This window comes from Helianthus annuus, chromosome 6, assembly GCF_002127325.2.
Source record: "Helianthus annuus cultivar XRQ/B chromosome 6, HanXRQr2.0-SUNRISE, whole genome shotgun sequence".
Taxonomy (NCBI): Eukaryota; Viridiplantae; Streptophyta; class Magnoliopsida; order Asterales; family Asteraceae; genus Helianthus; species Helianthus annuus.
Genome location: NC_035438.2, coordinates 4,010,684 through 4,036,279, shown reverse-complemented (window position 1 = coordinate 4,036,279; position 25,596 = coordinate 4,010,684). Strand labels below are relative to the sequence as shown.

Sequence of the window (25,596 nt, the reverse complement as noted above, 5' to 3'; positions counted from 1 at the left end):
CGGCTAAGTAGTCTGAGTCAGCAGGGATACAGTCCTAAATAGCCGGGTTATAGTATTAATAGTAGTTAGCTTATGAGGGGGTCAAAGAGTTTGGATCCCCGCCATCCAATACCTATGGGCATTGAAGGAGATCCTACTAAATTTGACCCAGGTCCCAAGCAGGACCTCTAAACGCTGAACAAGGGCAAGACCTTTACCAAACCGTTCCCTTAACCCCCGACCAGGTAGCCAACATACCTCCATATAGACCGTGGAGATATGAATGGTGAAAATCTTTTATTTTATATAGACAGTAAAATAATGCCAAGACACCACGGACAAACGATAAGGAAAGATCACCTTCAACATAAGTAACTAGTTATTAAAGTCATTAATACAAAACCAAATAAAAAGTGCAAAAGATTAAAAATAAAAAGTATTATACTAAACACTTGTCTTCACCAAGTGATGTAAGAGACTTAGGCAAACATGGCCTTGATTGTCAAGAACTCTTACGATCAATCTTGGATCCCGAGACGACTCACACACTCTATGATGGACAATGGATGATGGTGGTGGATGATGGTGTTATGGTGGTGGTGGGTGGTGGATGAAGTGTGAGAGAGGTGGTGTGCCAAGGGATGAGAGAGAATGAAGCCAAGCTCCTCTATTTATAGGCTGAACAGAACGCTGGACACGGCCCCGTGTTCGCTGAACACGGCCCCGTGCCCGTCTGACATTCTCTCTCTTCATTAATTGTAATTGCGAATTACAATTAATGCGCCTGCTGTACTTTCAACACGCCCCCGTGTCCGCTGGGCACGGCCCCGTGGTGAGCAATGGAAGCTTCTACTGGTTTGTCTTTTCTGCTGCTTCCTGGGCACGCCCCCGTGTTCACTGGACACGGGGCGTGTTCAGGCTCTGTTCTCTTCTCTTTGTCTTGGGAGGTGCCGTTGAGGGTCCGGGCAGTTTACTTCTGTTCCTTTTCTTGTATTTATGGTAGAATTAGTGGTCTTTTTGCTTCTTTTGTGATTTTGAGCTCATTTCATCCTGAAAATACAAAAGGAAGACAAAAACACTCTTTTTCCAACATTAGTACTTAAAAAGGGTTAGTTTTATGCCTTAAATGATGTGTTTTATATGTTGCATTTTACACACATCAACGACACTTTCCAACATAATCAAAGCTAAGACCGTATATGGTTCGCCATGAACATTTTGCACAAACTACACAAAAGTTTAGTATCCCAACTTTTTTTACTAACAAACTAGACACTTACAAAATAACATTTACTAGACAAAATGGCAAGTTAACCCATCAAACAAACAACTTGAACCGGAAGCGCATAAGGTCGACGTTTCATGTGTGTGTTCGGTTCGGGTGCGCCGCAATCAAGCAAGGGATTTACCTAGCATTCATAACAAAAACATTATTAGTTCATAACACTTATTACTTCAAAATTCCTTTAATTACCTATCATTGTTCAACCCATTAGCATGTCTTGTTACCTTTTTAGCATACATACCTCCATTCGAAAACATCCAATGTATCGCTTTCCGAATCATTCACAATGAATCGTTAAGGACCATACTTTTCAATACACTTACATTATTCGACCCGTTATGAACCTTTACAACAAATCCATAGAACCAAATACTACTTTTCATAAAACTACTTTTAAAGTAAATAAAGCTCATATGAACTTACCGCGATCTTGAGATGCTTGTGATTTCGAGTGACTTGCTCCTTCTTCTTTCTTCGAGCCTATATGTCATAACTTTACACTTTAGCTTTCATAAACATCACTTTCACAATCCTTATTGTACCTTATGATATCTACTAATCACACACGTCATTATCATAAGGAGTTACATTGGCTTATCAAGTATTCATGTAAAAACCATAACTAAACCCATTTAGGCATTTCATCGAACACATTGCGTGCGTACTATCTACAAAGCATAAAGTACAACTACCTTAAACACATTTTTCCCATATTCACCCAAAGATTAATATACTCTTTCACAATCAATATCATATCCATATTACACATGATTTATATCAAATTACTCATTTGAACACATTTTATACATCTATTTAACATCAACATCATTCAATTCATTCCATAAAGTTCACTTAACTCTATTTTCCTACAATTACAAGTGGGTTTTACCCCAAGCTATCAATACATTCAAAATTGCACATATTACAACCTCCATAAGTTCATATCAAGTAGCATTCATGTTAAATCGCACATCTAATCGCGGATTACACAAAACCCGCTTCATCAAACATTACTTAAAACATAAAATTTGACTTACTTGATGTTAGAAACACTTAAGGGACCAACATTCTTGGTTCATGCATTCATTTAGTCCTCAAATCCCCTTTCAATTTGATTGATTTGTGTTGTTTAGGGTTTGTTCTTCCCTTGCCCCCTTCTAGTCGCACATACACGCACACATATGTCTGATGTGTGTGGTTTGTGTTGTGAGTTTTAATTAAATTATCTTTCTAATTGCCCAACTTTGGTCCCTCAAATATTGAGCATTATACTTGATAGTTAAACTTTTATTTTCATACATTCTTAGTTAACCTATTCATAAATTTATATTTTGGGGTATAATGATAAAAATTTATATTTACCATTCTTTGTCGTTAAATCCTCACTATTAGTTTATTATATTAAGACATACGAAAACTGGGGTGTTACAAGTCCACCCCCCTTATAAAAGGTTTCGTCCCCGAAACCTGACTACGTACCAAATAATTCCGGGTAGTGCTTTTGCATGTCATCCTCTGCTTCCCAGGTGAGATCCGATCCCTTCCGATGTTGCCATTGAACCAACACTTGTCGAACAGATTTGTTTCGGAGGTGCTTCACTTTAAAATCCTTGATTGCTACGGGCTTTTCAACATAATTTAACTTCTTATCCACTTCAATGTCATCCATAGGCACGTATGCCGTCTCATCCGCAAGGCATTTTCGCAACTGAGACACGTGAAAGGTGTTATGAATCCCATCCAGTGCGGGTGGTAATTCTAACCGATATGCCACCGCCCCAACCCGGGCGAGTATTTTGAAAGGCCCAATGTATCGAGGGCCTAGCTTCCCGCGTTTACGAAAACGGATTATTCCTTTCCATGGAGAGACCTTTAATAACACATGATCTCCCACTTGAAATTCTATTGGTCGCTTTCGTCGATCCGCATAAGACTTTTGTCTATCTTGTGCTGCTTTTAATCTTGACCTAACCATATCAATCTTTTCATTCGTCTTGGTCACTACTTCTTTTGGCGCGATCTCTCGTTGACCCACCTCCCCCCAAGAAACCGGGGTTCTACATTTCCTTCCATAAAGCATTTCGTAGGGGGCCATTTTTATGCTGTTATGATAGCTATTATTATATGAGAATTCTACCAAAGGTAGTTGATCATCCCAGCTTCCTCCGAATTCCATAACACACGCCCTTAACATATCAACTAATGTTTGAATAGTTCGTTCTGTCTGACCATCGGTTTGTGGATGGTAGGCGGTGCTGATGTGTAATTGGGTTCCCAATTCATCGTTAAACTTCCTCCAATAACGAGATGTGAACCGGGTGTCCCGATCGGATACTATAGACACCGGAACCCCATGTCGGGATATTATCTCGTTCATGTAGACTTCCACCATCTTTTCTGAATTATAATTTTCCCGAATAGGTAGGAAATGTGCACTTTTGGTCAGTCGGTCAACGACCACCCATATTGCATCGTGCCCTTTTCTTGTCTTGGGAAGCTTAGTCACCAAATCCATCGTTATATGTTCCCACTTCCACACCGGGATCTCCAAGGGTTGTAACTTTCCATACGGCTTTTGGTGTTCGGCCTTTACTTGGGAACACGTCAAACACTTAGCAACATACTTGACAATGTCTCTTTTCATCCCCGGCCACCAATAATTCATCCTCAAGTCTTGATACATCTTTGTAGCCCCCGGATGAACGGAGTATCGAGACTTGTGAGCCTCATTCAACAATAATTCTTTCACCTCGCAATACCGGGGTATCCAAATTCGGTTGTACCTCGTTTTCATACCATTTGCATTGTCTTCCAATTCATGAATAAATCCTTTTGTTCTTTCTTTGTTTGGGTCAACAGCATTTAAAGATTTCGTTTGAGCTTCTCGAATTTCATCAAGTAGTTTAGGAGTAACTACCATCTTCATGGACATTACCCGAATCGGGAGCGGGTACTCCTTTCGGCTAAGTGCGTCCGCTACTACATTAGCTTTCCCGGGATGATAATGGATGTCACAATCGTAATCCTTAATGAGTTCCAACCATCTTCGTTGCCTCATATTGAGATCTTTCTGTTCGAAAAAATATTTGAGGCTTTTATGATCCGAGAAGATAGTACATTTCACCCCATAAAGGTAGTGCCTCCATATTTTCAAAGCAAACACGACTGCCGCCAATTCTAGATCATGAGTTGGGTAATTGTTTTCATGTTGTTTGAGTTGCCTTGAGGCATAAGCAATGACCTTACCCTTTTGCATTAATACGCAACCTAATCCTTGGCGGGAGGCGTCAGTAAATACTACTAATTCATCCGTTCCATCCGGTAGTGTCAACACCGGAGAATTTGAGAGCTTTTCTTTTAAAGTCTGAAACGCTTTTTCTTGTTCTTCACCCCAGATAAACTTTTCATTCTTCTTTGTTAACTTTGTCATAGGAGAGGCTATCTTGGAGAAGTCTTGGATAAATCTCCTGTAGTACCCAGCCAAGCCTAGAAAACTTTTTATTTCGCTTGGATTCTTCGGGGGTACCCAATTCATTACCGCATCTACCTTGGTCGGATCCACATGAACACCGTCCGCATCGATCACATGACCCAAAAATTGTACCTCTATAAGCCAAAAGGCACACTTTGAGAACTTTGCATATAACTTTTCCTTGCGAAGCGTTTCTAATACATCACGTAAATGGGAAGCATGCTCTGCTTCACTGCGGGAGTATATTAAAATATCGTCGATGAAAACGATTACATACTTATCAAGCATATGTCGGCACACCCGGTTCATTAAATCCATAAACGCAGCTGGTGCGTTCGTCGGCCCAAAGGACATTACTAAAAACTCGTAATGTCCGTACCGTGTTCGAAACGCGGTTTTCGGTACATCTTCTTCTCGCACACGCAGTTGGTGATATCCTGACCGCAAATCAATTTTTGAAAACCAACTCGCCCCTTGTAGCTGGTCAAAAAGGTCGTCAATTCTGGGCAACGGGTATCGATTCTTCACCGTTAACTTGTTCAACTCTCGATAGTCGATGCACATTCGCATCGAGCCATCTTTCTTCTTCACGAACAATACGGGTGCTCCCCATGGCGAAACACTTGGTTTAATAAAACCCTTATCGAGCAACTCCTGAAGTTGCGTCATCAATTCTTTCATTTCGGTTGGGGCCAACCGATAAGGAGCTTTAGCTACCGGTTTTGCACCCGGGTTAAGCTCTATTTTAAATTCTACTTCTCGTTCAGGTGGGAGCCCTGGTAGGTCTTCCGGAAATACATCCGGATATTCATTCACCACGTTCACATCTTCAAGCTTTGGGACACCTCGACTAGTGTCAATCACATAAGATAGATAAGCTCTACCCCCGTTCCTCACATGTTTGACAGCTTTGATTATAGAGCACAATTTCGGCTTGATAACCCTTTCCCCTTGAACACTTATCCGTTTCCCCCCTGAGGTTACTATATGAATGACTTTCTTTTCACATTGAATTTCAGCATGGTTTTGGGCTAGCCAATCCATTCCTACAACTACTTTAAATTCTCCCATGTACATTGGAACAAGGTCTATACTAAATTCCTCATCCTCGATTATTATCGTACAGTTTTTGCAAATATCATGCAACAAATAGCTTTTACTATCAGCAACTTCAACCTCTAAGGGTATTGACATCTTTTCAAGCTTAAACGATGGGTGAGCTATCAATTCATTAGAAATGAATGACCTACTAGCCCCGGAATCAAATAAAACATTCATAGGCATAGAATTGACCAAGAATATACCTGAAACCACGTCCGGGCTAGCTTTAGCTTCATCCGAGGTTAACTGAAACATCCTTCCGCGAGCCTTGGGGGGCTCATCCTTCTTTCCATCTCTCTTTGCCCCTTGTTGGAGTTTCAGACATTCCGCTTTAATGTGCCCCGTTTCATTACAATTGTAACACGCCTTTGAGTTTTCGGGGCACCTATAAAACGGATGTCCTTCTCGTCCACATTTGTAGCATCCCTTCTTTCCCGACAAACATTCACCCGAATGATGCTTCCCACACGTCTTACAAGTCGGGATTTCACCACTTGCTTTCCCTTTCTTGCTTTGGTCTTGATATCTTGCCTTTTTCGATGGGCTTGCGTTGGTAGGCTTCTCCGCTACCCTTTTCTCTCCCCGTTCAACCTGCCTTTTTATCTCAATTTCTCTGTCTCTTGCCCATTCAATTAGTTCATTTAACGTCGCACACTTGGAGGGGTTTACAAATTCCCGATATTCAGCCTTTAACATAGCATGGTAACGTACAATCCTTTGCCTCTCAGTCCCCGCTATCTCCTCACAGAACTTCACCCTCTCAAGGAACTTGTTTGTTATCTCATCAATCGTTTCATCCTTTTGTCTGAGACGTAAGAAGTCTTGCTGAATCTTATCGATTGCGGATTGTGGACTATAATATTTCAGAAATGACTCCTTGAATTCTTGCCATGTTAACGATTGTACCTTATCATCCCCCAATTCCTTCGAGTATGCGTCCCACCAATCTTTTGCTCGAAGTTGTAGAAGGCCCGTGGCAAACATTACTTGATCCTCCGCTTCACATCTACTTCGTGTAAACACTGCCTCGATACTGGAAATCCACCTTTGACAAGCTATCGGATCAACTTCCCCTTTGTATGGTAAGGGGTTGCATGCCATGAACTCCTTGTACGTGCATCGCCGAAAGCTTTTCTTCACTTGCAATTCGCTAATCATTTCTTTCAATTCTTCTACCTTGGAAGTTACCGAGGTATTAATTATTTCTAATACTTGCCCTTCGACTTCTTGAGCTAGTCGGGGAATACTAGCCTCAATTGCTTTCATTACTTCTTCCACAACCATAGCTTTTATTTCATTTCTGCGTGCTTCATCGTCCTCATTCGCATTCACCCTATCGGCCATCTACATAAAACATTCGTTACATTCATTAGATTTCATTTCATTTCTTCCACCATCATGTCTTAACATCATTTTATCATAACACGTTCCATTCATCATTCATACTTCTTGCCTTATCGTCATTGTATCGTATCATTCTTTATCTTAGACATTCATTCATCCTTTCTATCATATGATCATGCTAGTGCTACGTAGCTCTCATTCTTTCTAATATGTGAAAGAAATTACTCATGACTAAACCATGCTTAAACTTTCTTTGGAAACTCAACGTTTCCGACAACCAACTCCCTAGTATTCTTTATCCCTTACATCTTGATATACTTTTCTTACCCATTAGGATCGAATTATATCATTCTGAGTACCTTCCGTATGAATAAAACAATAAACAGAACAATATATTTTGAAATGGGCTGAAAATGAGCTCCACCGTAAGTAACGGTGGTACCGTAACTTACGGTGGCCCTTTTTCCTTTACGGTACTGAGCTACTGTTTTACGGTAGCCATCCTTTCTCCCAGGTGCTACCGTAAATTACGGTACCACCGTAACTTACGGTAGTGCCCAGCGTACTTTTATTGATTTTTCATGTTTTTCTACTCCCTTTTGACCCGCATTAACCCCCAAACTGAATCTGATTCATCCTATATCTTCCACTACATCACATAATCATTTCATAACGTCTCACATCAATTTATATTGAAATGCAAAATTATTTCATCACGTAATCATTTAGAACACTTACTTGCTTTGCGCCACGGATCGAACACACACTTCTCCCGAGCTTTTGTTTTGAGTTCAAGCACTTGATGCTTAAATCCCTCAAACCTAGGCTCTGATACCAACTTGAAACGCCCAAATTTTTCACTTTTGATATTTAACATAAACTTCCACTTGTGGAGCCCCAAATTCCTCATTCGACCAATCGACATACAATTTCTTTTACAATTTTACCAAAATTTTGACATGACCCGTTCATAATAAGTACCTTTCTCCCTGTTTTTAACAATACCATTACTATTAATACTACGACACTTTCCAACATAATCAAAGCTAAGACCGTATATGGTTCGCCATGAACATTTTGCACAAACTACACAAAAGTTTAGTATCCCAACTTTTTTTACTAACAAACTAGACACTTACAAAATAACATTTACTAGACAAAATGGCAAGTTAACCCATCAAACAAACAACTTGAACCGGAAGCGCATAAGGTCGACGTTTCATGTGTGTGTTCGGTTCGGGTGCGCCGCAATCAAGCAAGGGATTTACCTAGCATTCATAACAAAAACATTATTAGTTCATAACACTTATTACTTCAAAATTCCTTTAATTACCTATCATTGTTCAACCCATTAGCATGTCTTGTTACCTTTTTAGCATACATACCTCCATTCGAAAACATCCAATGTATCGCTTTCCGAATCATTCACAATGAATCGTTAAGGACCATACTTTTCAATACACTTACATTATTCGACCCGTTATGAACCTTTACAACAAATCCATAGAACCAAATACTACTTTTCATAAAACTACTTTTAAAGTAAATAAAGCTCATATGAACTTACCGCGATCTTGAGATGCTTGTGATTTCGAGTGACTTGCTCCTTCTTCTTTCTTCGAGCCTATATGTCATAACTTTACACTTTAGCTTTCATAAACATCACTTTCACAATCCTTATTGTACCTTATGATATCTACTAATCACACACGTCATTATCATAAGGAGTTACATTGGCTTATCAAGTATTCATGTAAAAACCATAACTAAACCCATTTAGGCATTTCATCGAACACATTGCGTGCGTACTATCTACAAAGCATAAAGTACAACTACCTTAAACACATTTTTCCCATATTCACCCAAAGATTAATATACTCTTTCACAATCAATATCATATCCATATTACACATGATTTATATCAAATTACTCATTTGAACACATTTTATACATCTATTTAACATCAACATCATTCAATTCATTCCATAAAGTTCACTTAACTCTATTTTCCTACAATTACAAGTGGGTTTTACCCCAAGCTATCAATACATTCAAAATTGCACATATTACAACCTCCATAAGTTCATATCAAGTAGCATTCATGTTAAATCGCACATCTAATCGCGGATTACACAAAACCCGCTTCATCAAACATTACTTAAAACATAAAATTTGACTTACTTGATGTTAGAAACACTTAAGGGACCAACATTCTTGGTTCATGCATTCATTTAGTCCTCAAATCCCCTTTCAATTTGATTGATTTGTGTTGTTTAGGGTTTGTTCTTCCCTTGCCCCCTTCTAGTCGCACATACACGCACACATATGTCTGATGTGTGTGTTTTATGTTGTGAGTTTTAATTAAATTATCTTTCTAATTGCCCAACTTTGGTCCCTCAAATATTGAGCATTATACTTGATAGTTAAACTTTTATTTTCATACATTCTTAGTTAACCTATTCATAAATTTATATTTTGGGGTATAATGATAAAAATTTATATTTACCATTCTTTGTCGTTAAATCCTCACTATTAGTTTATTATATTAAGAATTACGAAAACTGGGGTGTTACAGGAGCAGTAGTTTAAAGACTAAATTTGTCATTTTATGAAACTTTGAAGGTACCAAAATTAAAGAGGATAAATTGCAATATCGTGAAAGTAGGGGGATGGGAAGGCGTCTCCAAACAAAATTTACGTCAAAACGTAGACACACTCAAATTTATTTTGTAAGGGCCAAAACATAAAAGACACTAACGAGCTTCATTCGAAAAAAATTACCGAACGGGTCAAATAATTCATAAGCAAAACTTCTGCATTTTAACCATAGCATGACTAACTAGAAGATGTTAAATTAACTTACAACCCAACATTCATAAACAACTAACATTGTCTTCGACTACGAGTTCGACATCTAACAACAAACAAGTTTTGTTACTTACAAAAAGACCCATTTTACCAAAAAGTACATTTAACAAAAGTTTTGACCAAAGCTAATATCCTTGCGGAAGCGTGCTTCATGAGTGTGTTCGATCCGAGTGACGCCATTTAACAAGTAGATTTACCTACATACAAGCAAACCGTTAGACATTCTCATTACAAAATTCATACGACATCAATTACAAGTATAGACCACAAGTAAGCCTTTTAAACCTTCTTTCGGACATAAGCTCCTCTAAACTTCTCATCCTACCCTTTTTAACTCATTCGACTCTTATATAATTTACATATACGGCTCACAACAACATGTCCCAATTAAAACAATTCCAACCATTGAACAATAGGATATAACCACATTACATGCTAAAACACAATGTAAGCAAGAACTTACCTTTGCCGTCCTTCGCTTGCGACCCGGATTGATTTGAACTTTCTTCTTTTATTCCTACATTCCGAATTCACATACTTTAATCTCATGTCATATTTGAAATCCGTTCTTAAGATATGCATTATCATTCAAGGTTGTCTAGGTCCTAATCAATGTAACAATGCATCAATATGAGACTTATTTCTTTCAAGCATTTTAACAAACACTTGGCGTGCGTACTACCTATCAAGCATAGAGTACAAGTATTATGAGCATAACTTAACTATTTCATATCAACTTCATCAAGAACATCAAATTCTAATAATTTTCTATGCAACTTTCATTCATAAATTGTTTCTAACTAACAATCCGTTGATATGAACACTACCAATTCTAGTCATCATACCAATTAACATAGAACTTTTATGATTCTTCTTATCATCACATTTGCAAGTGGGTTTTATACAAATCTTTAACTAAATCAGAAATTAAACATGATTTGGCCCTCTATAAGGTAATTCCAACATACATTCATAATCAATTTCAAAGAAAGCTTCATACTAAATCAAAACCCATTCATGAAAAATTACCAAATCATGGAATTCGACTTACCAATCGTTTGTCTAGCTTAGATGATCGTTTCTATGCAAACATGCATTGATTTGGACCAAGAATTCTGCTTCAATTTACTGAATTTGTAGAACTTGAGGGCTTGGGGTTTGTTTCCCCTTGGTTCAGTCGACACACACACACACTGAAGTGTGTGTGGTGTGTGTTAATATTTGATTTTAAGAAAATCACTTTCCCCTTTTCCCTTATTTGGTCCCTCAAGTTTATACAATTCGTCTTTAATTAACTAAACCTTCTCTTTTGGGTTATTCTTTCAAATTACATTCTAACTAGGTTTATATTTTTATTTAACTACCTAATATACATACTTGTAGGTTTTTGGGGTGTTACAAGTCCACCCCCCTTAAAAGAGGTTTCGTCCTCGAAACCCGGCTAACGTACCAAATAAAAACGGGTAGAACTTCTTCATCTCATCCTCCGACTCCCAAGTGAGATCCGATCCCTTTCTGTGTTGCCATTGGACTAAGACTTGCTTGATTTCCTTGTTACGAAGCGTCTTTACTTTGGAATCTTTTATAGCTACCGGTCTTTCTATATAATTCATTTTCTCATCGATCTCAATGTCTTCAATTGGTACATGGGCCGTTTCATCCGCTAAGCATTTACGTAATTGCGACACGTGAAAGGTATTATGAATCCCTTCCAAAGAAGATGGTAGATTCAACCGGTAGGCCACCTTTCCAACTCGAGCTAGAATCTCGAACGGTCCGATATATCGGGGACCCAGCTTTCCTCGCTTACGAAAACGAATTATACCTTTCCACGGAGACACCTTCAAAAATACTCGGTCCCCCACTTGGAACTCGATAGGGCGACTCCTTCTATCCGCATAGGACTTTTGTCGGTCTTGCGCCGCTTTTAACCGAGCCCGTACGACGTCGATCTTTTCGTTGGTTATCGCCACCACATCATTCGGTGCGAGCTCCCTTTGCCCTACTTCTCCCCAACAAACCGGGGTTCTACACCTTCTTCCATACAGCATTTCATACGGCGCCATTTGTATGCTACTTTGGTAGCTATTATTATATGAAAATTCTACTAGCGGTAAATGTTCATCCCAATTTCCCCCGAAATCCATCACGCATGCTCTCAACATGTCTATGAGAGTCTGAATCGTTCGTTCGGATTGGCCATCCGTTTGCGGGTGGTATGCGGTACTTAGATGCAATTGAGTACCCATTCCTTCATGAAATTTCCGCCAATAGCGGGAGGTGAATCGCGTATCTCGATCTGAGACGATAGACACCGGCACACCATGGCGGGAAACGATCTCATTCACATAAACTTCCGCTAACCTCTCCGAGGAATAGGTCTCTCGAATGGGTAGAAAATGGGCGCTTTTGGTGAGGCGGTCAACAACGACCCATATTGCATCATGCCCTTTCTTGGTTCTTGGAAGTTTGGTCACAAGATCCATAGCCACATTCTCCCATTTCCACACCGGAATTTCTAAGGGTTGTAATTTCCCGTAAGGTTTTTGATGTTCCGCCTTAACTTGAGAACATGTCAAGCATTTAGATACATACTTGACAATGTCGCGTTTCATTCCCGGCCACCAAAAATTTTCTTTCAAATCTTGGTACATTTTAGTGGCTCCCGGATGAACTGAGTAACGGGACTTGTGTGCTTCTTCCAATAATAAGGTCTTTGCTTCACAGTATCGCGGTATCCAAACTCGCCCAAACCTTGTTCTTAATCCGCTCGTGTTTGTTTCAAGTTCACTTTCAAACCCTTTCGTTCTTTCACCTTTCGGATCGCCTTTATTCAAGGATTCGTCTTGCTCCTTTCGTATCGTTTCAAGAAGGGTTGGTGTAACTATCATTCTCATCGATTTCACTCGAATGGGTGGTGGGTACTCCTTCCGGCTTAACGCATCCGCTACAACATTAGCTTTTCCCGGATGGTAAAGAATGTCGCAGTCGTAATCTTTGATCAACTCTAGCCACCTTCGTTGCCTCATATTGAGATCTTTCTGCTCAAAGAAGTATTTAAGGCTTTTGTGGTCCGAATAAATGGTGCATCTCGTTCCATACAAATAATGCCTCCAAATTTTTAAGGCAAACACTACCGCCGCCAGTTCGAGATCGTGGGTTGGATAGTTAATTTCATGTTGCTTTAGTTGTCTTGATGCATAGGCAATGACCTTGCCCCGTTGCATCAAGACACAACCCAACCCTTGATGAGATGCATCTGCATAAACCACTAAGTCTTCCGTTCCTTCTGGCAGCGTTAGAACGGGGGAACTTGACAATTTCTCCTTTAACATTCGGAAAGCTTTCTGCTGATCATCATTCCATTCGAACCTTTCTTCTTTCTTTGTTAGTTTAGTTAAAGGGAGGGCTATTTTGGAGAAGTCTTGGATAAATCTCCGATAATAGCCGGCTAGACCTAGGAAACTTCTTACCTCACCTACATTCTTCGGGGGTACCCATTTCATCACGGCTTCTACCTTAGAGGGATCCACTAAAATCCCTTTTTCGTTAATTACATGTCCTAAAAACTGCACTTCCCTAAGCCAAAACGCACACTTAGAAAACTTAGCATATAATCTTTCTTTTCGAAGCGTCTCGAGTACCTGACGTAAATGACTTGCATGTTCAGACTCGCTACGAGAGTATACTAAAATATCATCAATAAACACTATGACAAAACGGTCTAACATATTTCGGCATACCCTATTCATTAGATCCATAAAAGTGGCCGGAGCGTTAGTTAACCCGAATGACATTACCAGGAATTCGTAATGTCCGTAGCGAGTTCTGAACGCAGTCTTAGGTACATCCTCTTCCCTTACTCGTACTTGATGGTAGCCCGATCGCAAGTCGATTTTTGAGAACCAACTCGCCCCTTGTAGTTGATCAAAGAGATCATCTATTCTCGGAAGTGGGTATCGGTTCTTCACCGTGAGTTTGTTAAGTTCACGGTAGTCGATGCACATTCTCATCGACCCATCTTTCTTTTTAACAAACAAAACAGGCGCTCCCCACGGGGATACGCTAGGGCGTATGAAACCCTTGTCAAGAAGTTCTTGTAATTGGATCATTAATTCCCGTACTTCCGCGGGTGCCAACCGGTAAGGGGCTTTGGCTACTGGTTTGGCATTCGGTTCTAATTCGATACGAAACTCGACTTCCCGCTCGGGTGGAAGTCCCGGCAATTCATCCGGAAATACATCCGGGTATTCATTCACTACCTTAGTATCTTCAAGTTTTAAAGCTCCTAATTTGGTATCGACTACATAGGCTAAAAATGCTTTACTTCCATTCCTCACGTACTTAATTGCTTCTAGGATAGTGCAAAATTTTGCTCCTACTTCCCTTTCCCCATGAATGGTTACCCGTTTCCCCTTAGGGGATGTCACATGAATAATTTTGTTTTCGCACAAAATTTCCGCGTGATAACGGGATAACCAATCCATACCTACCACTACTTTAAATTCTCCCAAAACCATGGGAATCAAATCAATATCAAAATCTTCATCATCTAAGGTGATTTTACAACCTCTACATATTTCGTGCAAGAGGTAACTCTTACAATCGGCAATTTCTACTTCGAGAGGTGTACACATTCTTTCTATCGTGAATAAAGGGGAACATACAAGCTCACTAGAAATGAATGACCTACTAGCTCCGGTATCAAATAATATATACGTGGGTATAGAGTTTATCATATAGATACCTGAGACCACATTCGGGTGAGCTCTTGCTTCTTCCGTGGAGATTTGAAACATTCTTCCCTTCGCTTTCGTGGTTTCTTCTTTCTTTCCTTCCTTCTTCGACCCTTGTTTGAGCTTTGGGCAATCAGCTTTCACATGGCCCGATTCATTACAATTGTAGCACACCCTCTTAGGATTCGGACAGTTATAGTACGGATGCCCTTCTTGCCCGCAATTGTAACACCCCTTCCTTCCCAATAAGCATTCACCAGAATGGGGTTTTCCACATGTTTTGCATCGTGGGAACCCGCCTTTGGAAGCCTCCTTCTTTCCTTGATCTTGCGTTTTGGGTTTCTTGGATGAGCCCTGAGTTGACCCCTTCTCAACTTGCCTTTTCTCCCCACGTTCATCTTGCCTCTTTATCTCGATTTCTCTATCCCTTGCTAAATCAATGATCTCGTCCAAGGTTTCACATTTTGAAGGAGTTATGAACTCCCGAATTTCAGCTTTGAGCATGCCATGATAACGAATGATCTTCTTCCTTTCTGTCCCAACTATCTCTTCACAAAACTTCAGCTGATCGAGGAAAGTGTTCGTGATTTCATTAACTGATTCATCCCTTTGTCGCAATCGGAGAAAATCTTCTTGAATCCGATCCACAGCTGATTGTGGACAATGGTACTTGATAAAAGGCTGTTTGAATTCTTGCCAAGTCAAGGTTTGAACTCGATTTTCTCCAATCTCCTTACTATACGAGTCCCACCAATCTTTAGCCCTTCGCATGAGTTGCCCCGTGGCAAACATGACTTGGTCTTCCTTGTCGCAATGGCTTCGAATGAACACCCCTTCCATGTTGGCTATCCATCTTTGGCATTCGATGGGATCAATTTCCCCGTTAAAAGTCGTAGGCTTACATGCCATGAAATCTTTGTAGGTGCACCGTCTTACTTCCTTCTTGCCTTGAATCCCCGTTATCATCTCTTTCAACTCCTCTACTTTGCTAGTGACCATGTTCTCCACTGTACTTAATACTTGACCCTCCACTTCTTGTGCTAGCCTTGAAACATTTGAATCAATTGCCTTCGTTACTTCATCGGAAATCATCTTGTTTAACTCATCTCGAGTTATACGTTCGGTAGTATGCGTATTTCCTCCACTTGCCATCTACAAATAAACATTCGTGTCAAGTATTATCACATTCATTCTCCTCATCGTTCTATATACTATTCATTCTTAATAACTCATCCTCATAAGTCATAAACTTCTTAAATCTTTCCTTACAACATTCTAAGACATTAGTTACTTCATTCTTTTATATACATGACTTCCGTTCTTTTACACATTCGTCATTAAAACATGTGAATTATCTTAAATTCTTAGCTTCATGAACAATTTGAGGTGTTCTTTAGGTTAAACGAAGATTTAAGACTGAATTAAAGGTCCTTACATAACAAACAAACAATTCAGGAAAAGCAGACAGGGAGGGGCCGTCGCCGACGGCACAGGTGTGCGTCGCCGACGGTCCCCAGAAAGTTGCGTCGCTGACTTTAGCCCGTAGGCAGGAACATAAGCCGTCGGGTGAAGGGGTACCGTCGCCGACGGTATAGGGGTCCGTCGCCGACGGCCTTTCTGATGTGCAGGCGCTGAAAAACCAAAATTCTCATTCCCAGCCCCTATTTCCAACCCGAAATGGTCCCGGGCAGCCCCGAAACCTTCCATAGAGCACCTTAACATTCCCAACCATATTATACTAACAACTAAACCATAACCCAATCCCATTTCTATCTATAAGCATAAAATCTTTAAATCACTTACTTGCGTGGCGCTTTGGATCGAACACACTTTCACCAGAGCTTTCGGTTTGAGTTCGAGCACCACAGCCTACTCGAATCTCTCAAACCTAGGCTCTGATACCAACTTGTAAGGGCCAAAACATAAAAGACACTAACGAGCTTCATTCGAAAAAAATTACCGAACGGGTCAAATAATTCATAAGCAAAACTTCTGCATTTTAACCATAGCATGACTAACTAGAAGATGTTAAATTAACTTACAACCCAACATTCATAAACAACTAACATTGTCTTCGACTACGAGTTCGACATCTAACAACAAACAAGTTTTGTTACTTACAAAAAGACCCATTTTACCAAAAAGTACATTTAACAAAAGTTTTGACCAAAGCTAATATCCTTGCGGAAGCGTGCTTCATGAGTGTGTTCGATCCGAGTGACGCCATTTAACAAGTAGATTTACCTACATACAAGCAAACCGTTAGACATTCTCATTACAAAATTCATACGACATCAATTACAAGTATAGACCACAAGTAAGCCTTTTAAACCTTCTTTCGGACATAAGCTCCTCTAAACTTCTCATCCTACCCTTTTTAACTCATTCGACTCTTATATAATTTACATATACGGCTCACATCAACATGTCCCAATTAAAACAATTCCAACCATTGAACAATAGGATATAACCACATTACATGCTAAAACACAATGTAAGCAAGAACTTACCTTTGCCGTCCTTCGCTTGCGACCCGGATTGATTTGAACTTTCTTCTTTTATTCCTACATTCCGAATTCACATACTTTAATCTCATGTCATATTTGAAATCCGTTCTTAAGATATGCATTATCATTCAAGGTTGTCTAGGTCCTAATCAATGTAACAATGCATCAATATGAGACTTATTTCTTTCAAGCATTTTAACAAACACTTGGCGTGCGTACTACCTATCAAGCATAGAGTACAAGTATTATGAGCATAACTTAACTATTTCATATCAACTTCATCAAGAACATCAAATTCTAATAATTTTCTATGCAACTTTCATTCATAAATTGTTTCTAACTAACAATCCGTTGATATGAACACTACCAATTCTAGTCATCATACCAATTAACATAGAACTTTTATGATTCTTCTTATCATCACATTTGCAAGTGGGTTTTATACAAATCTTTAACTAAATCAGAAATTAAACATGATTTGGCCCTCTATAAGGTAATTCCAACATACATTCATAATCAATTTCAAAGAAAGCTTCATACTAAATCAAAACCCATTCATGAAAAATTACCAAATCATGGAATTCGACTTACCAATCGTTTGTCTAGCTTAGATGATCGTTTCTATGCAAACATGCATTGATTTGGACCAAGAATTCTGCTTCAATTTACTGAATTTGTAGAACTTGAGGGCTTGGGGTTTGTTTCCCCTTGGTTCAGTCGACACACACACACACTGAAGTGTGTGTGGTGTGTGTTAATATTTGATTTTAAGAAAATCACTTTCCCCTTTTCCCTTATTTGGTCCCTCAAGTTTATACAATTCGTCTTTAATTAACTAAACCTTCTCTTTTGGGTTATTCTTTCAAATTACATTCTAACTAGGTTTATATTTTTATTTAACTACATAATATACATACTTGTAGGTTTTTGGGGTGTTACATATTTTGATACGTACATAAAAATATGCACGTAAAAAATGTTTTTTAAGTAAAAGAATGATAGAGATAAACAAAATAATTTAACGAACAAAAGTTACTGATAGAAAATTAAATTAGTAGAAAGGTAGGGATTAAAAACGTCAAATGCCTAAATAGAGGGGTAGTAGATAGAAGGGACTGTTGTAGTTTATTGGGTTAGTCATAGAGATTTAAGTACACCAAAAGGCAACTTCATTTTTGATGTTTTTTCCTTCTATGCCCTCATGCAATTTATATTATCCATGTATATGAAAGGGTCAAACCAAAGCCAGTGAAAACCCCATCGACTTTGGTTTTTAAGATAGTACTAATATTTTACCCGCCGCGCGTTGCGGCGTCTCGCGACGGGTGAAAACGTACATATGACAACACACGATTTGTAAAATGCAACGTGTAAAAGACACTAACTAAAAAAAGCGTAAAACATGCGTAAAAGACGAATACAAAAAAATATAAAACACAAAGGTAGACAAGAAGTGTAAAACACAATGCATTGACAATTGCAGAAGTAGGAGTAGGATTCTAGAAGTTAAAATTGCAAGTTTTTAAAGTAAGAGTAGTAGTCCCGCCGTGTATTGTGGCGGCACGCGATGGGTGAAAACGTGTAGCAAAACAAAGAGCATAAATCACAATGCGTTAAAAAAGAAAAAAAGTTATGGGTAAAAAATGTAGATTACAAAAGCATGAGCAAAAAATGTAAATTTCAAAAGTATTATTAAAAAATGCAAAATGTAAAAGATGGGGGGACCAAAAATGTAAATTATTAGTTGGGCCTATATAAATTAAAAACCATATGAGAAAAAGAGGAGGGGTCAGTGTAGAACTCCAGCACTCTTAGGTGGTGTTTGTTTTTTCTGCAGGAAAAGGTCTCCAGTCTGCGGACCACATCTGCAGACATCTGTAGGAGAAGAGGTGGACCAAAGGTCTGCAGTCTGCAAGAAGAAGAGTGTTTGTTTTATAAAACAAAAAGCTCTTCACACACACACAAACCTCTTGTCAGACACTCCTCTCTCTCTCTCTCTCTCTCTCTCTCTCCCTTCATCTACCACCACCACCACAACCATCCACCACCACTTCAAGAACCACCCTCCACCTGCCACCACCACAACCAACAACCACCGTCAAGCACCACCGCCCCCTGTCTCCTGCCGCGAAGCCAAGAACCACCCCCTGTTCGTTGGAGAGAGAGGTCGAGAGAGAGAGGGAGACGTCGGAGAGAGAGAGAGAGATCGACAGAGAGAGGGAGACGTCGGAGAGAGAGAGAAACAGAGCCTTATGTCGACGATTGCAGCACCGGCGGAGGTCGATGGTTCAGGTGGTGTGTCGGAGGAGATGACGGCTAGGGTGGGTTGTCGAGGGGCTGGTTGGGTCATCGAGGTGGTGTGGCGGCGCCGGAGGTAATGGCGGAGGTGGAGATGGTGGAGAGGAGATGCACAGCGGCTGCTTGTTCCTTGTAGTGTTTCTTTTTAGGGTTTACTTTGGAGGAGAAGTGTTTTGAAGAGGCCAGCAGACTTGTGTCTATGTCTGTGTGAAAAAGAGGCCACGAAGAGGTTTTTTAATGAAAAGACTTCTAAAAAACAAACAAGCTGCAGACTTTTATGTCTGCGCATGATCTGCGTGAGGAAGAGAAAAGAGATTCAGAAGTACTTTTCTAAAAAAACAAACACCACCTTAATGAATTGGTGATGGAAAAACCACTACAGCAACATTTCATTTAGAATATTTTAATGCAAACAAATATTTTATACAAAGGATAGTCAACCAAAGCCGGTGGAAACCCCACCGACTTTGGTTTTTAAGATAGTATAAAATTTGCAAGTTTTCGATGCATAACCATGTTGTATCTTATGCTTAAAGTGTGTTTAATGATGTATTACTTTTAACTTAAAATTTTTCTTCTTTTACAATTTAAACTCACAACTTTTTTATTTTTAACTTTAATCTGTTATACTTTTCATCTTTTGTAAATTTTCGTTTTACGTTCAGGTAACAAAAATTTAAGATAACACGGCGCAACGTGTCCGTTTGAGAAGTTCATCGCAACACTCGGGTCCTATATCGACTTAGTTATTATTTTCTATGTTTTACGGTTCGGTCGAATGTCTTCGTATTAACACGCCACAACTTCAGTGTTGGTAGTCGCTAGCGATTGTGTGATATTGATGTAATTTGGCAAAGTTTTACGCCTCATCTCAACGCAAGAGGACTTAATTCTAGCTAGTTATATATTCATTTTAGAAAGGGTAAAGTAACATTATTATTATCTATATATTAAAATTAAAACGAAATGAACAGTTTTTTTTATATATTATATTATAATAAAGTTATCTATATATTAAAATCAGAACGAAATGAACAGTATTTTTTATATATTATATTATAATAAAATATTGTAATAATTGTTATTCTCTTTACTTTTTCAATTTTATATGTTTGGTGTCAACTGATACTTGTATCGAAAATACCGGTTCAATGCTAAAAGTCGGTACCAGATTGAGTTTGATAGTCTTTTAGTTCGAGAAATTTGGTACTGCTACCCAGTACCATTTGCTCATCCCTGATCACGGGTACCGTACGAACAACAACGGTATCGTACACCTTTTTTTTAGTTTCAGGGGTAGGGATGAGCTCGGTGCCAACTGATACCCCGGTTACGGTATCGGTATATGAATGTAAAAACCGATAGCGAACCGGTATTAGGAACGCCAAACGTTAGTACCGAACTGGTACTTAGGATCTTTCGATTCAGGAAATTCGGTACCGGTACCCATTACTATTTGCTCATCTCTGACTACGGGTTTCTACCGAACAACATCATTACCATACAACTTTTTAGTTGATTTTCTTTCGGTTATTTTTTAGTGTTTTTTTCTACATTTTCTTTTTATTTTTGTCAACGGTTCAATGTGCAACGCGATTCTATTGATTTCAAACACATATAAACATAGACTAAATAACAAAATAAGTTCGCCGCAACGCGACGATAGTTTTTATAACTAGTTATTATTAATTAATACTTATAGCCATATAAATTTTTTCTTAAAATCTATAGGTATAACATTATTTGGCAACATTTTGATTTTTTTTTATTCTTGTTTAAAAACTTATGTAAAAAGTATTTATGGGATTATTGGTGCGTTTTAATTTTCTAGTGTGTTTTTTTTCTTCAACAACCAATATTTCCTTTTTGGCCAACAAACAAATGCGATTATTGATGTGACCAATGTTTTTTAATATTAAAATTAAAACCTCACTCATGTGACCAATATTTCTAATGAAATGAAATTAAAAACCTCACTAGTTTTTAACATCAATTTTAAAGGAATGATCGAGGAGAGATTATACAAAATTTTGGATTTACGTATCAAGATAGAATTAAATTTAATACTTTCTTTAGAAACAATGTAAACACATCATGGAATATAGTTTTATATTTCTACTATTTTTAATTTTAGTATCAAACAAGATGACTTTTATTTTTGAAACTTTGTATAGTTATCGATGGTGCATAGATCTATAATTTAATCGGTTTGTTATGTAGGTAACTCATGCTCTAATGTTATATACATATAGAGAAAGAAAAAAACCATTTACAGTGAAACAAAGCCAAAGCCTAGCTAGCAAGTTCGTAGTCAGTAGTGATTCCTAAGTCATTCTACGTAATATGTATGTGTGAGATGGAAAATGGGTGAGACTCCACGAGGGGACACACTATGAACAAAATGTAGAAGACATATATTAATATTGAGAGTATACTTGTGTAGAGAGAGTCGTCCATTTAACCCTAGATTTTCTCGAATGCTACATCAACGTTATATCAACTTTTTACCAATTCTTCTCAGATAAAAGGGAATCGTCCCATATTTCCCCAAAACTAATATAATTTACTTTAGTTTAATATTTAAAATATCAATATATTTAAATATTAATATATAACTAATTTCGGCCAATAGGTGAACTTTGACAGTCCTAACTTGGAGGTTGATAATGGTGGACCTAACAAGGATAGTGTCGGTTCTGGACAAGATGATGTCACAAACTCATGGTCAGTGGCGAAGCTTGAATTTTTCGGCCACAAATTTGTATAGAACCGGGGGGGGGGGGGGGGGGGGAACGTATATACCCACAAATTTCTATACGAAAACTACATATATAATACTACTGAGCGAAAAAATCGAGGGGGGGGGCGCCCCTCCCCGCCCCTGCTCATGGTGGTGCTTGAATTGGAGAGATGGCGGAACTCGGATCTGTGTAGCATATAATTAGAAGTCTTCCCATTCAGACAGCCCTTTTGCACATGTTTATTTAGATGTAGTATGTTCATGAGCTTGGTTCTTTCTATGTAAATTTGATGAGCTAGAGTAGTAGAGGTTTGCTCAAGGGACTGAAGTTGCCCATAACAGTGAAGTATGAGAAACATATCTAATTTAGAATTAGGGGAGAGTATGCGAGCTGCTAGGAAAAATGAAGAGAATAAAAATAGTTTGTTTATTTATTTAAATTAAATAGTTTGAATTATTTGTTTATTAAATATGTTTATATAATTGGTTTATATTATTATTTAAATAGAGTTTGAGTGTTTTTTTTTTGTTTGTTTTTTTGAAAGGTAACCTTCATTGAAAAACCTGCCCATCCAAGCAGGGCTGACAAAAACTACACAATAACCACATTTTTACAAAAGAACACCACTCCTCCCAATCTAACCCTTTGTGTTTTGATCTATTAGTAAACCATAAAAAACCTAAAGCTTTAACCTTGCTAATAATGCTATCAATCCTGACAGAAGTATTAGAGAACTTAGCGAGGTTCCTAGCGTGCCATAAGCTCCAACAGACGATCATAACTATGCCTTGAACTGCTTCCTTCTTTCTTTCCGAAACTCTAAGGTCTTTACAGAAAACAAGAAAATCCTTTAGCGAGAAGGCGAAAATATTTGGGATCTTACACCACGTGCTAATGCCATTCCAGACAACCGAGGCGGCTTGACAAAAAAAATTATAACTTTCTGGAAAAGTTATAAATAGAGTTTGAGTTGGGTTATGATTAGAATGAGTAATAAAGCCATGTCTGGCTTAGCTTTTCAAAAAAAAAAGTATAACTAATGAAGTGACTTATTGACTTTTCCCCTCACAAAATAGTTTTATCCAAACACTTTTTAACTTCAAAAAGTCAATAAGCTAATAAGTCACTAATATAAGCACCCCCTAAATAGGTGGTTAAGTTTATTTTAATTTGGTGTGGTTTTATAGATAAATAATAAAAGAGTTGAATGAGTTTGTTCATATCGTCTTTGTGTGTTCTATCAAGGGTCTGACTTTCCAACAATTCGTATCATAGTTTGGCGGTCCCAACATGGCAAAGGCGAAACCTTTAAACATCTAGGTGAGGGAGGGGAGGTTTTGGGTTCAAGTCCCACAGATGACAAGAAATTTTTGGCAGATGTAGGTTGTTCTTTTTGGCAGAAGCATCTGATCAGATTTACGGGTAGACGAACATAAGAAGATTTATCAAAATGAGGGGGGGGGGATTTGAATCTTGTTGCGTTTAGCAAGGGAACAAGAACACGATAGAAGCGGCGTCCTCGTTTTGTCTTTGATCGGTGATCGAGAACGGTGTAGTGATAGGACCAGAGAATAGGGATGTCAACCTTGGTCAAAGGATTGAAGTTGTCACTAACGGTGTGAATGTGAAGCGGGTCTAAATTAGAATTAAGGGGTGAATGAAGAGATAACTATGATTTGGAGTATTATCCAAAGACTTTACATGGGTTAAGGATGATTCAAGTGGCTTCGATATAAATATAGTTTGGTTTATTTATTTAAATAGTTTGAATTATCTGTTTATTAGATAGGTTTATATAATTGGTCTTTATAATACTTAAATATAGTTTGAGTTGGATTAGGATTAGAATGAGCCTAGTCTAAATTGATGGTTAGGTTTATTATAATTTAATGTGCTTTTGTTGATTAATAATAAAAGAGTTGATTAATAATAAAAGAGTCGAATTAATAATAAAAGAGTCGAATGGATTTTGTGTTCGTGCGACCTTATTTCCCAACAAATACGATAAAACATATCACTAGGCTTTGGATCTTTACTTCTAGCTACATAAACTACATTACTTTTTGTATTGATTAAGAACTTACGTATTTTGTATCCAAACTAAAAGTTTTACTTGAGGGCTTGTATAAAAGGTCAGACGATACACGACACGATAAAACATGATACATCAAGACACGATGACCTGAGATGTTAGATACAAACATGACATGATAACTTATCGTGTCATTATTTTCCGAACACGAACATGATCTGTTAAGAAACAGGTCACACGAAACGACCTTTTAACAAACCTGTTTAGGGACATGATAAATACCACATAATTACGAACTTTTTTATTGAAACAAAAATTGCCAAAAGCTTATAAAAGTCTTTAACTAATACATAATCCTTAGCAAATTTAAAACAAAAATCCATAAAAGTCAAATCATAACATCTCATCATCATCATCATCATACTCAGTTAATTCCACCAATAGCAAAGCAAAGGTAGAGTCTAAGGAGCGTAAGATGTAGACAGCCTTACCTCTACCCCGTAGGAATAGAGAGGCTGCTTCCAGTGAGACCCCCCGGCTAGATAGTAGTTTTGCATCAAGCCTTGGACATAAGGCACATAACACTCAGCACTCGGGACAAAGACCGATTAGTGAATGTACCCTTTTGTCTCTCAGCTATCAACGCCACCACATGATGCAAAATTAACCATCCTCAGCTTTTAACGTTATTTTCACGAAGTTAGTAAAATAACGTTAAAATTCGTGCACTTTCATTTTTGCCCCCCGATGGCCCACACATATTCAAATCATAACATCTATTACAAATATAAGCATATCACTAACCGGTTGCTAATTAACACGTCTTTAACATGTATGGACACAAATGTTATCGTGCCCTAAACCTGTCGACCTGTTTAAGACATGAAATCTGTTAAGCCTAAACACGAAATCTGTTAAGAACGTGCCCTGTTAACTGTCGACATGTTTAACACACAAAATCTGTTAAGCCTAAACATTTAAGAACATGTCGTGTTAACCAGCCCGTGTCTGAAAGTGTCATCCCTAAATAAAACACATTAATTATTAATGAGTAAAACACACACAATTTGCCCATGTGGAGAGTTCTAGCCCAACAAGCAAATGAATTTCATGATTCATGCAATTTTGATGAATCAATAAACAGTGTTTACGTATAGTTTGTGTGGTCTTATAAATTATAAAACCTTCTTTTGTAATATAAATCAGATTATTGTCGTATCATCAAGTTTACAA

At 38.3% G+C, this 25,596-nt stretch overlaps 1 protein-coding gene and 2 long non-coding RNA genes across 5 annotated transcripts; all 3 read right to left on the bottom strand.

The window, feature by feature from the left end:
* Positions 1–1,134: 1,134 nt before the first annotated feature.
* Positions 1,135–2,423, bottom strand: LOC110945164. The gene is made up of 3 exons (XR_002595073.2): positions 2,302–2,423; positions 1,688–1,744; positions 1,135–1,388 (listed from the first exon to the last, which is right to left on the bottom strand). It is a non-coding gene; the product is annotated as an uncharacterized LOC110945164 (long non-coding RNA).
* A 5,660-nt stretch (positions 2,424–8,083) lies between these two features.
* Positions 8,084–9,484, bottom strand: LOC110945163. Its single transcript, XR_002595072.2, has 3 exons — positions 9,363–9,484; positions 8,749–8,805; positions 8,084–8,449 (listed from the first exon to the last, which is right to left on the bottom strand). It is a non-coding gene; the product is annotated as an uncharacterized LOC110945163 (long non-coding RNA).
* A 474-nt stretch (positions 9,485–9,958) lies between these two features.
* LOC110864425 lies at positions 9,959–18,076 on the bottom strand. 3 transcript variants are annotated; one of them, XM_022113481.2, is made up of 5 exons: positions 17,884–18,076; positions 17,296–17,349; positions 14,797–15,937; positions 10,513–10,566; positions 9,959–10,246 (listed from the first exon to the last, which is right to left on the bottom strand). In XM_022113481.2, the coding sequence occupies exons 3-5, from the start codon at positions 15,935–15,937 to the stop codon at positions 10,230–10,232; spliced, it is 1,212 nt and encodes a 403-aa protein (XP_021969173.1). In that variant the 5' UTR covers positions 17,296–17,349; positions 17,884–18,076; the 3' UTR covers positions 9,959–10,229. The 3 variants fall into 3 exon arrangements, 1 of the variants encoding a protein (XP_021969173.1); XR_002549824.2 differs by lacking the exons at positions 14,797–15,937; positions 17,296–17,349; positions 17,884–18,076 and adding an exon at positions 11,101–11,259; XR_002549825.2 differs by lacking the exons at positions 9,959–10,246; positions 10,513–10,566; positions 14,797–15,937 and adding an exon at positions 16,742–17,029 and having other exon boundaries at positions 17,884–18,042.
* Between the last annotated feature and the right edge of the window lie 7,520 nt (positions 18,077–25,596).